Source organism: Saccopteryx bilineata, chromosome 4, assembly GCF_036850765.1.
Source record: "Saccopteryx bilineata isolate mSacBil1 chromosome 4, mSacBil1_pri_phased_curated, whole genome shotgun sequence".
Classification (NCBI taxonomy): Eukaryota; Metazoa; Chordata; class Mammalia; order Chiroptera; family Emballonuridae; genus Saccopteryx; species Saccopteryx bilineata.
In genome coordinates, this window is record NC_089493.1 from 150272443 (window position 1) to 150284574 (window position 12132).

General features: G+C 40.6%; 1 protein-coding gene across 2 annotated transcripts in view; it reads left to right on the top strand.

Moving 5' to 3' along the window:
• The first annotated feature begins 274 nt into the window (after nucleotides 1-274).
• The window catches only part of NAMPT (nicotinamide phosphoribosyltransferase), a 46881-nt gene continuing 35023 nt past the window's right edge, over nucleotides 275-12132 (top strand). Inside the window, exons 1-2 of one of the 2 annotated variants that reach the window (XM_066272227.1) lie at nucleotides 275-487; nucleotides 11080-11236. In XM_066272227.1, coding sequence (XP_066128324.1) covers nucleotides 431-487; nucleotides 11080-11236 — 214 coding nt within the window. In that variant the 5' untranslated portion in view covers nucleotides 275-430. Of the gene's footprint in view, nucleotides 488-690; nucleotides 922-11079; nucleotides 11237-12132 lie in introns of those variants that run through there. The other variant, XM_066272226.1, reaches the window with a different exon arrangement.

A 12132-nucleotide genomic window follows, 5' to 3' on the forward strand; every position in this document is an offset into this window, starting at 1 on the left:
CCAGGGCGGGGGCCGGGGTCACCGGCCGGGGCGGCCCCAAGCCTGCGGCTGCCCGTGTGGGCGTCTCCGAGAAAGAGCGCGTGCCTCACGTCCTCCCCGACCGCCTCGCCCCCTGCGCGCTGCGCACGCGCGGCCGCGCCCCGCCCCTCGCGTCTCCGCCGGGACTGGGGCGCGGAGCCGTGGAGTGGCGGCAGCCCGAGCACCCGCGTGCGCGCGGGCCGGCACCCCCCTCCCCCTCCGCGTCAGGGCTCTCGGCCCGCCCTCCTCAGGCCCCTCCTCAGGCCCCTCCTTCCTGCCCTGTTTCCCCCTCCCCGATCCTCCCCCTCCGACCGAGCGGTGACTTAAGCAACGGAGTGCGGTGAAGCCCATTTTTCTCTTCTCTCGCAGCGGCCCCGGGCAGCCTGCGGCACGCGGCCCCTTCTGGCCCGAGATGACTGCTGCCGCAGAAGCCGAATTCAACATCCTCCTGGCCACAGACTCCTACAAGGTAGCGGCTCGGGGCGGGGGCAGGTGAGGGAGGAGGAGAGGGTGCGCTGCGGGCGAGCGCGAGGTTGCGGGGCGGGGGCGGCCGCCGCGGGGTCTCGGCGCCAGGCAACCCCGAGGGAAGGCGCGCGCAGCAGCGCGGGCAGGTGAAGCCGGCGTCGCAGTGAGGAGGAAGAGGAGGAGGAGGAGGAGGAGGAGGGTGGAGGATGCTGGATGGATGGCGAGAGGCGGGGCCTGGCGGTGCGTGGTCCCGGGCGAGGCGAGGGGCTGAGGACGGCCCGGCCGGCGTGGCCGATCGCGGCTTTCCCGGCCCCCGGGGCTCCGGCGGCGCGGCGGACCCGGGCCGGCTGGGGTGTCACCGGCCGAGAGCACTCCTTCCCCGGGAGCGCGGCCTTTTGGCCTCGGGCCGGGCTGGACAAGGGCTCGGCTGAGGAGCAGGTCAGTTAAGTAACAGCTCCTAGGGCTTGGCGGTGGGGAGAGGGAGCGGATTTGAGAAGTGGGGTTTTCCCCACGGAGCTGAGTCGGTGGCGCTCAGCCCCTGTTCGGCGGATAATGTCCCTTCTCGAAGGAGGTGTGGGCCAGGTCGCAGCAGCGGCGCCGGAGCGGACAGCCGCGCTCCTCTTCCTGTGGCCCGAGTTCGGAGGACACTTAGCTGTCCCTGGTAGCCGTGCTGGGTGTTCTCGTCCCACTCCAGTGGGCTCTACTTCAGCCTCCTTTGCTCCTGCTCATTACTCATGGTGAATCCTAACCCCTGGTTGCCAGCAAAGGCCGATCTGCCCTTACTCCACTGAGGCCACTGGAGGATTTCTGAGAAATGGAAAGTGAAACGCGAGGAGTTAAGTGAACTGTGTAGTTTTAAACCTGGAGAAATTATATGCGTATTGGACTGCTACATGTATAGCTGCCTCATTAACTATGTTTGAAACACATATTAGTAAAGGAAAGAGTGATTAGAAAAAACCTGGCAGATGTTCATTTCTCTAGTTTCCAAATTATATGACTATACCTTACTAAGCTTTATTAGCCAGGACACTTAAAAAGATGAAACGCCAGACCAGAACCCTCAGTTTGGCAAAATAAATTTTGCTTGAGCAACACTATGGTTTGGAATACATTGGTAAAGCATAATGCTTTCATGGTTTTGGTTTTTGTTATGACTTTTTTTTTGCTTTTTTAAAATTTCTTTATTAAAAGTACTTTGGAGGATTCCATTTTACTTAAGTTCTGTTTTGTCCATTTCTTTCCAATTGGCTTAAGATTCTACTTAGAATAATTTAGATGGTTTATTAAAGTAAAACCAAGTTTTATTAACAGGTGGTCGTCTTAATGAATTTTTAAAGTGGAAATCTACATTATTGCAAGAACATGGTATTATCAAGTATGGTTTCCTTGGCTCTAAAACTTTTTCTTGCGTTCTCTTAGTTCAATCATAGTGTTTTGAGTATCTTTAATAGTGATTTTTAGAATGGTTTCATGGTTGTGTGTGTATGTGTGTGTGTGTGTGTGTGTGTGACGGAAACATAGAGTACAAATAGGGACAGATAGACAAGAAGGGAGAGAGAGGAGAAGCATCAACTCTTCATTGCGGCACCTTAAGTTGTTCATTGATTTCTTTCTTACATGTGCTTTGACTGGGGGACTACAGTACACTGAGTGACCCCTTGCTCAAGCCAGCGACCTTGGGTTCAAGCTGGTGAGCTGTGCTCAAACCAGCCAAACCCGCGCTCAGGCTGGCAACCTTGGGGTTTCAAACCTGGGTCCTCAGCGTCCGAGTCCAACGCTCTCTCCACTGCGCCACCGCCTGGGCAGGCTATAGTTTTTTCTTAACTAAATCTTTAAAATAATTTTCAAAAATTTTTATGTAGTAACTTATGATTTGATTGAAATAGGAAGTGTCAGCTGATGTTGATTGGTTTTTTAAAAACAAAACAATATACAAGTTACTTGTAGTTCCTCTAGCCATTATACAGAAGGAATGTAAAATTGCTTTAACTACAGTTTCCTTGATTAGAAGAGTGAAACTTTAAAGTTTTCTAATTTACTAGCAGGGCATGCTTAACTCCACTATTAGTATTTGTATCTACTTAATAAGGTTCATTTTTCTCCATTTTCCAGTCAGGCTGGTATATTTATTCCCTTCCTAATATGAAATTTTTTTTTTTTTTTTTTTTTTTTTTTTTTAGGGAGAGAGAGAGATAGGAACATTGAGCTGTTCCTGTATATGCCCTGACAGGAATTGAACCCACAACCTTTGCACTCCAGAAGGATGCTCCAGCCAGCCAGCCAGGGCTTAATTTCTTTTTAATTTTCAGTGACACAGAGAGAGAAAGGAAGAAAGAGTTAGGGAAGCATTCATTTGTTCCACTCAGTTGTACACTCACTGGCTGCTTCCATTGTGTGCCCTGACCTGGGTTCAAACCGCCACCTTGACATTTCAGGAGGACACTCTTAACCAACTGAGCTAACTGGCCAGGGCCTAATATGAAAACTTTTAGAAGATTTTTTATCTTATTAACATTTGTCCTTTTTTTCCCCCAAAAAATAAATTTCCTCAAGAGGATTCAATCAGGTATACCAGGGGTTGGGAACCTATGGCTCACAAGCCAGATGTGGCTCTTTTGATGGCTACATCTGGCTCGCAGACAAATCTTTAATAAAAATAATAATAACATTAAAAATATAAAACATTCTAGCCTGACCTGTGGTGGCACAGTGGATCAAGCGTCGACCTGGAACGCTGTGGTCGCTGGTTCAAAACCCTGGGCTTGCCTGGTTAAGGCAAATATGGGAGTTGATGCTTCCTGCTCCTCCCCCCTTCTCTCTCTCTCTCTCTTTCTCTTTCTCTTCTCTAAAATGAATAAATAAATAAATAAATTTTTTAAATGTTAAAAAATATATAAAACATTCTCATGTATTACAATCCATTCATTTCATGTTCATGGTTGCTGGTGGCTGGAGCCAATCACAGCTGTCCTCCAGGACAACACCAAATTTTTATTGGATAATGCGGCTCTCACGGAATTACGTTTTAAAATACAAAATACATGGCGTTCATGGCTCTCTTAGCCAAAAAGGTTCCCGACCCCTGAGGTATACCAATGGTTTATAGCAGTCCAGGAAAATAGATTGTGTATTCTACACTCACATTTTAGTCTTTAAGTTTTAGTAGTCCTTATAGCCTATATTTCATTTTTGCCTTTTTATCTTCTTGGGTGAAGAAGAGACAGAAATGATCATATTGAGATTAAAAGTAATGAAACTTTATTTGAAAATCACATGAGAATATTATATATGTTTATCTGTACTTACAAACTATTGGCTAGAGAGTGGCTTTTGATGTGTTGATGGAAGAGAGCAGAATATTGTTGATTTCTTTCTAAAGCTAATGAAAAAAGATCATTGGTTGTCTAAGGACTATGAAAGTTTTTTACAAGTAGATGAGGTAGTATTCAAGCACTTGACAACATTTGGATGTTTTGTTTTTACTTTATCCTCTCCAAAGGGTTCATTCAGGACAGTTTGAACCAAAAGAGGAACATTTAAAATATATATTCATTTCTGTAATCTCATATTTTATTATACATAGTGAAGAACTAGGACAAGAGGTAAATGTAGTTCTGTTTTCATTCTAGGTTCTTGTTTTAAATAAAAAAGACAAATCTTAGGTGTTAATCATTGTCAAAATGGCTTAGAACAAAATTATCTACTGGATTGTATTTATAGTGTGCTAAGCCAGGTAGGGAAGGGTGCATTTGGGCTGCCCTTAGTCATTGCAGTGCTTAAAAAGCATTCATAAAGGAGATAGGTCTTTTTTTATTTCCCCACTTATCTCTGGATAGCCATAGATCTGTTTTTAAATGACTGTGGGTCATTAAAAGATGTGTTTCTATTCAATCCTTCCTTTCCCCTTTTGAAAAAAAATATTTATTTTAGAGAGAGAGAGAGAGATAAGAGAAGAAAGGCAGGGGGGCAGGGAGAGAAGCATCAGCTCATCCTGGCCTCTCATATGTGCCTTGACCGGGCAAGCCCTGGTTTCAAACTGGCAACCCCAGCATTCCAGGTCAATGCTTTATCCACTCAGCTACCACAGGTCAAACCTTTCCCTTCTGTGTAATAAATGTTTATAACAAACTCTAGCAGACAATAGTTTTAACATGTCTGAACATTCTGCTTGTTAACAGATTACAATGAGCGATGTTGCCTATTGAGCTGTAGTTGAGAAAAATATATAGTGCACAAAAGTAATTTCTAAGCAGCTTTACAGTTTAGACCGTATGATGCAGTAGTTATGAACTATGCTGCCCAGTGTGAGTTTCTTCTCAAAAGGTCATTTGTAAACAGGTTATATAGAACTCAGCATATTTTCATCATTCGTTTAATAAATATTGGAGACCTATTACGTAATTTAAAAGATAAGAGATGTCTCTTTCAATCTTGGATGGGTGAAAGTTGATTTTAGAGAATTTATGAAAGGCTGTATAATTTATGTGTGGTGATTGGACTGAAGGCAGCTTGGGCTTTTTGGAGGAAAAGATTTGGGGATGGATGAAAGTCACCTAAAGGCCAAGTTAGTCCTACCCAGATTTTAGCCACCCAACGTCTTCTGAGCTGTTCCTATTTGTCATAGTTGCTTCCCTTTCACTGTTTTGAGTGAACACTTGAGTATTAGCACAGTGGCTCTCCTGGCAGCCCGAGCCTTGTGAGGGGCTGGGGACTGCTGCTGCAGTTTGTATGCCAGAGACCAACTGTGCATTCTGATGATGCAATTTTTCCAATAAGTTTTTATTATGTTATAGGAAAATTTTAGGCTGCAAAAGTAAATCTTGTATACAAATCATGAAAATACTTAATAGGAAAATTAACTTAGGTGAATAATAATTGTATGCTATATTGCAAAACAAAAATACTGGAAACTGGTGTCGTCTTTGTCCGTTGATGAAATCCGTTTTTAAAGAGTTGGGGGAAAGGGTACAAGTTACCAGGAACTCTGGCTCAGGAGGTTTAGGGGAAGAAGCAGTATAATGATTAAAGCTGGTATTCCTGTTTCTCCCCTTCCCCAAAATAATATAATCCAAAAATTCATCAGCCATGTTTCTGAAGTTACTGCTTCAAAAGCCAAATAGCAATGAATTCTTTACTGAGGAAATAGAAGTATTTCCAGGGCTTGACAAATCTTAAGTAATGTTGAAAAGAAGAAAAAATTCAGTTATGTTTCTTACACATTAGCTTTGAAGAGGCAGAAAGTCTTAGCCACAGTAAGGCTGAGAGGGTCCTATTTTGAGTGCCCTTAGATATCATGCTGATAACATAACTTACTCTGTGGCCTTGGATATGTTACCCCATGTGCTCTTTTATGCACATGACATTGTTAATATGTTGGTTTGTGCTTAATTGTTAGAAGTTAAAAATAAAATCACGACTGGAAAAATAGGTTAGTAGTGGTTGCCTTTGGTTATATGATCCCATTGTGGCAGGAAAGCTTGTGGAGAGATAACAAATCAACCTTATGGGAAATCTAGAGAAGCTTAGAAGAAAATTAGACTTTGCTAGCACTGAAATATTTTATGCAACTGAAATATTTCCCATAATTCTATTTATTTATTATTTTTTAGCAAGAGACATATATAGGGACAAACAGACAGGAATGGAGAGATAAAAAGCATCAACTCAATGTTGTGGGACTTCAGTCATTCATTGATTGCTTCTTTTTTTCCTTTTTTTTTTTGTATTTTTCTGAGGGGAGAGGCAGACAGACCCCCCACATACCCCAGACCAGGATCCACCTGCTTGCCACCAGGGGGCGATGCTCTGCCCATCTGGGGCACATTGCTCCGCTGCAGTCAGAGCCATTCTAACACCTGAAGCAGAGGCCATGGAGCCAACCTCAGCACCCGGGTCAGCTTTGCTCCAATGGAGCCTTGGCTGCGGGAGGGGAAGAGAGAGACAGAGAGAAAGGAGAGGGGGAGGGGTGGAGAAGCAGATGGGCCCTTCTCCTGTGTGCCCTGGCCAGGAATCGAACCTGGGGGACTTCCACAGGCTGGGCCAACTGGCCAGGGCCATTGATTATTTTTTTATACGTGCCTTGCAGGGGGCAGTGGTGGTGGTGGGGTGCTCTAGATGAGCCAGTGACCTCTTGCTTAAGCCAGCAACCTGGGGCTCAAGCCAGAGACCATGGAGTCATGCCTGTGATCCTGCACTCAAATTGGTGAGTCCATGCTCAAGCTGGTGAGTCCACACTTAAGCCCGTGACCTTGGGGTTTCAGACCTGGGACTTCCAGGTCCCAGGTCAATGCTGTATCTAGCACTGCACCACTGCCTGGTCAGGCCTCATACTTTTCTTTATATGTCATACTTGGGGTTACAATTTTTAGAAGCTTATCTTTTCATGAGGTAAATCAATCACAAAACTGAAATTAAGGTGTATTAAAAGAGCTGCATTCTCCTGTGTGCTTGTGTTCTTGACCACAGTACATTTATATACTGGCAGGGCTCTAGTAGCTGCAGGAAGGTCGTACCAGTTTAAGAAACCTTTTTGGGAAAAGATGTGCTAAGCATATTTTGAGAAATTTGTTTCTTTTCGTTAGTAAATAATCTTAAATTTATTGCGGAGCCACTTTTTCTAGTGATAGAGATCAAAACAGTGCTTTAAAAATATAATTTGATCTCCTTTTTTGTAGTTCACTTTAATTTTGAATACTATAAAACCTTTTGTTAATCTGTATTAACATTTAAAACCGAGTTCTCAATTTCCTTACCCATTCCTTTCAAGGCCTTCCCCAACTCAGTAAATGGCACTATTATTTACACAGTTGCTCAAGCCAGCAATCGAGGAAACATCCTTAAACCTTCTCCCTCCTTTCCCTCCAGCTCTAACCTGGCAGCCTAATTCTCCTTTACCTCTGAAGGTACTGAGCCAGTTCTTTCACCTAACCTAGTCTTTGGCAATAGCCTCTTTATCTGATGAGCCTTCTTCCACTTTGGTTACCCTGTAATCCATCTTCACCTCACTGCCATGCTGATACCTGTAAAATGTGAAATCACTCCAGCGTAAAACATGGTAATGGCTTTCCATCGCACTTGATCCAAATTCAAGCTCCTTGTGGCCTGAAAGTCTTCCCTGATTTTATGTCTGCATCCCTCTCCGACCTGTACCATGTACCTCCTCCTCCTCTCCATTCTGTAATCACTAACCACTCTAACAATTCTTTTCTGTCTCTTGAGTCATTTTCTATCTCCTTTTCATTTAGCTCTTGCTCACATGTCACCATTCAAAGAGCCTTCCTAACCTCCTGTGTAAAAGTAGTCTCTGCGCTCTCTAGCCCATCCTTTTAATTTTTTCATAGCAGCCGTCTAGATCTGAGATTATTTTGTTCATTTATTTTCTGACTTTCAGCCTCTAATAGCCCTATGAGGATAGAAACCACTTTCGTCTACTTATTCCCCTGTCCTTAGCATCTGAAACAGTGTGTGATACATAGGTATAGCATAACTCAAGGTGGGGCAAAAGTAGGTGTACAGTTGTGAGTACAAGAAACTCAGTTTGTTTTTGTATTATGTATATTTAATTATTGTATTGTTTTCCTTTTGAACAACCATAAACCTACTTTTGACTCACCCTGTATATTTGTGGATGAATGAACTATTTATAAAATAACAATTATTGATTTCAATTTCTGCTATATCATCCCAATTTCTGATGAAGGTTCCATGGGGTTCAGAGTGACCAATTTAGCAGAAAGTAAAATGAAAGTGACAGAAAACCTAGCAAAACTAGAATTACTATAAGTCATCTGTTGGTTGTAGTTGTAGAATAATACTATATTTACTAAGAAGCTTTGTACAAAATGCTTTCCCTTCAAATAATGTTATATGCCAATATAAATGAACGTACTCTTTTATTCTGTAGAAGTATTGGGGATTGTAGGTGGTTAGTAGTGAATTATATTTCCTGGTTAATTGCCTGAGAGCTTACCTACATGACTTAGATTGTTTAGCTAAATTTATGCACAGGTTTTAAGTACACCATAATTAAAGAACATAGGTAAAGTAAAGCTTTAAAATCAGAACATGTTAATTATTGTACAGAACTGGAACTGTATTTGTAAAATCGATTGAGCAAACTTTTACTGTACTTTTAGACCAAGATGGCGCTACATGGTTTAGGGACATTTCCATTTAGATTTTGACTGCTTGGTCTACTCAGAAGCTGAAACGATTCAGGTGTGTTTTAATACTTTTAAATCTGATATAGGAAGAGTAAATTTATGAAGATTCACCATTAAGTATCTGAACTGTAAAGAAGGTTAAACTAACTATGGAGAGTCACAACCATGAATACAACTTTTATAAACTTGCGTGATGCAATCCAGACACTTACTAAATTTTACTTCATCATAATTGACCTTTCTTCTATTTCATTGCTTATTCCCATTAATGTAGTTGGAATTGTTTAGATTGTAAACTGGACATTTTCATTTTTATATACATCCTGGGTGTTTTTAGGTAGTACTCAAGTACCAGCTAAATTATATTGATTGCTTATTATAAGCGAGCATCATTCTAAGTGCCTCATGTATTGTAAGTCATTTATTTAGTACTTTTGAATTTAGTACTTTTGAAATGTGGTATGTTTGATAACTCAATAGTCAGTGATTTGCCAGGACTCTATCTGTATAATGATGCGGAGAGAATGGTCTTTTCCAGTCTTCTACTGTTTTGTAATCTTTGCTTTTGCTCAAATAAATGGGAAATCAATGACTAACAATGCAACAGCAAATCCATATACATTTAAAAATATGAAAAGGTATTATCACAAATTTCTCTCCCATAAATTTGGGTAAGAGTCACTGTAAGTACACAACCACTCATAAGTAGGTACTTGACTACTTTTATCGTCATTTTATAGATAAAGAAAATTAACTGAATGATAGATACCCTAGTAATAAATGATTACTTTTTCAACTACTTATATATGTGTTGTTTTTGCCTAATTGATACAATGGCTCTGGGCTTACAGTGGTATCCATAGAGTTGCAAGTTGCTTCTATTGGGAAGGAAAACAGAATATACTGCTCACAAAAATTAGGGGATATTTCAAAAGAATATGAAGCTATAAAATATCCCCTAATTTTTGTGAGCAGAATATTTTAAACATTTGTGATTCTTTTGCTCTCTGTACAGAATACATTTGTTTTAGAATTGGGTTAAGCTCTAAAGATTCTTTAGATTAAAACCAAATTTTATTGGGATTAAGATTGTATAGACAAAACATGGAAAGCATTGTTTTTCCTAAACTTGAGATCAGAGCTAAACAAGAAAAATTGTTAATGTTCGCAGTGGTCGTTCATGAAACTCTTGTCTGCAGAAATTTGTTCCACTATTACCCTGATTCACCACCCAATTAAGGCATCATTCGTACACTTTCCACTGGGCAAATAAATAAATTTTTTTTTCAAGTTAGTTTTATTGGTAAATGTTTTAATTACATTAAAATACAATGAAATTCAAATTATAATGAGCACTCACTTTATTTTTCTTAAAGACATAAAATTTCAACACTCTTACCCAGATTTATGGGAAAGAAATTTGTGATAATACCTTTTCATATTTTTAAATGTATATGGATTTGCTGTTGCATTGTTAGTCATTGATTTCCCATTTATTTGAGCAAAAGCAAAGATTACAAAACAGTAAATTTTTTTGCTGCTACTGCTGCTGCTTTTGCTGTTATTCAGGTTTTCAGTGTCATTATGAAGACTAGAAGATACCATTCTCTCCGCATCATTATACAGATAGAGTCCTGGCAAATCACTGACTATTGAGTTATCAAACATACCACATTTCAAAAGTACCAAAGTCTGCTTTCAGCTCATTCTCTTATATCATGTGCACACGCTCCCCCTGCCCCCACCCTGGCAGCCCCATCTCTCCCCTGGGTGAAGAGCTATTCTCTAAGATCAAATAAGATGCCTGTCTTTGTACCTTTGTTCCAGGTATGCAATTTACAGGCCTTGTAATTTGTTAAGTTTAGTCTGCTTGTTTATAAAATTTAACACTCTCCTGTGGTACTGAATGTAAGGTACTGAACTATTAAAAGTATCTTCTGCCTGATCCAGGCAGTGGCTGAGTGGATAGAGCATTGGCCTGGGACTCAGAGGACCCAGGTTTGAAACCCCAAGGTCACTGACTTGAGCACAGGCTCACCAGCTTGACCCTAGGATCACAGACATGACCCCATGGTTGCTACTTGAAGCCCAGGGTCGCTGGCTTGAGCAAGGGATCCAGACCTCCCCCTCCCATCAAGGCACATATGAGAAAGCAATCAATGAACAACTAAGGTGCTGCAATGAAGAATTGATGCTTCTCATCTTTTTCCCTTTCTGTCTGTCCCTATCTGCCCCCAACCCCGCTGTCTCTCTCACTTAAAAAAAAAAAGTATCTTCATAAGTATATTTCTTACTTTTATAGCCAGGATAAGAAGCTGATCAATTGCAAATAAGTGTAGTTTCTTTGGTTTTAAATAATTTCAAGCCCTTTCTGCTGTGATTTGTAGTTTATTCTGGTGTTTTTTAACTCAAGTATTTCTCTTTTATATAGGTTACTCACTATAAACAATACCCACCCAACACAAGCAAAGTTTATTCCTACTTTGAATGCCGTGAAAAGAAGACAGAAAACTCCAAAATAAGGAAGGTGAAATATGAAGAAACAGTATTTTATGGGTTGCAGTACATTCTTAATAAGTACTTAAAAGGTATTATTTGTTCTAGTACATTGCTTTTATCTAACTTTATAATTTTTCTCCTATAATATATTCTGTTATCCAAAGTAACATTTTGAATTGTCTAATTTTGGTATTTAATTACTTTAACTACTTTAGAAGTTCTTTTGGAATTTTTAAAATCTTAATTTGAATAGATTAAATCTTAAAATTTTGTGTATACTCTTGATTCACCACCTTCAGTGTGAGGTTTTTCTGAATCTAATAAATTTGAGAATAAGTTTAGAAAACTCACTAATTTTCTGAGGCTAATCTGGTTTGTTAATAGATTTAAGTCATTAATTCAAAAACCTGTGGTACATATTATACACAATGGAATGCAGCTGTGAAAAAGAAGGAACTCTTACCTTTTGCTATGGCATGGATGGACCTGAGGATTATTATGCTAAGTGAAATAAGCCAGGCAGAGAAAGACAAATATCATAAGATCTCAGTTACATGTGGAATCTAATGAACACAGTAAACTGAGGAACAGAATAGAGGCAGAGGTGGGGTCACAGGAAGCAGAGAGGGACAGACTGTCAGAAATAAGGGGTAAGAGGGGTTGGGATCAGAGAAGGTGAAGTGATTAGTGAAATTATATATATATATACATAACATATAGATACAGATAACAGGACAGCAAATCCCAGAGGGAAGGGAGAAGGGAGCTAGGGGGAGGGTGGCAAAGGGGCTGTAATGGGGGACACAGGTGGGGGGTTGAGGAAGTTATATTGAGTGGGACACTTGAATCCATGTTAATACAATAAATTAAAATTAATAAAAATTTTAAAAAATTTATTATTGACCGGGGTACTCTTTTTGAATTATGGTAGCATTTCTGTGCTAGTCAGTTTTACCTTAAAGGGCTATTTTTTAAACCTACCTCT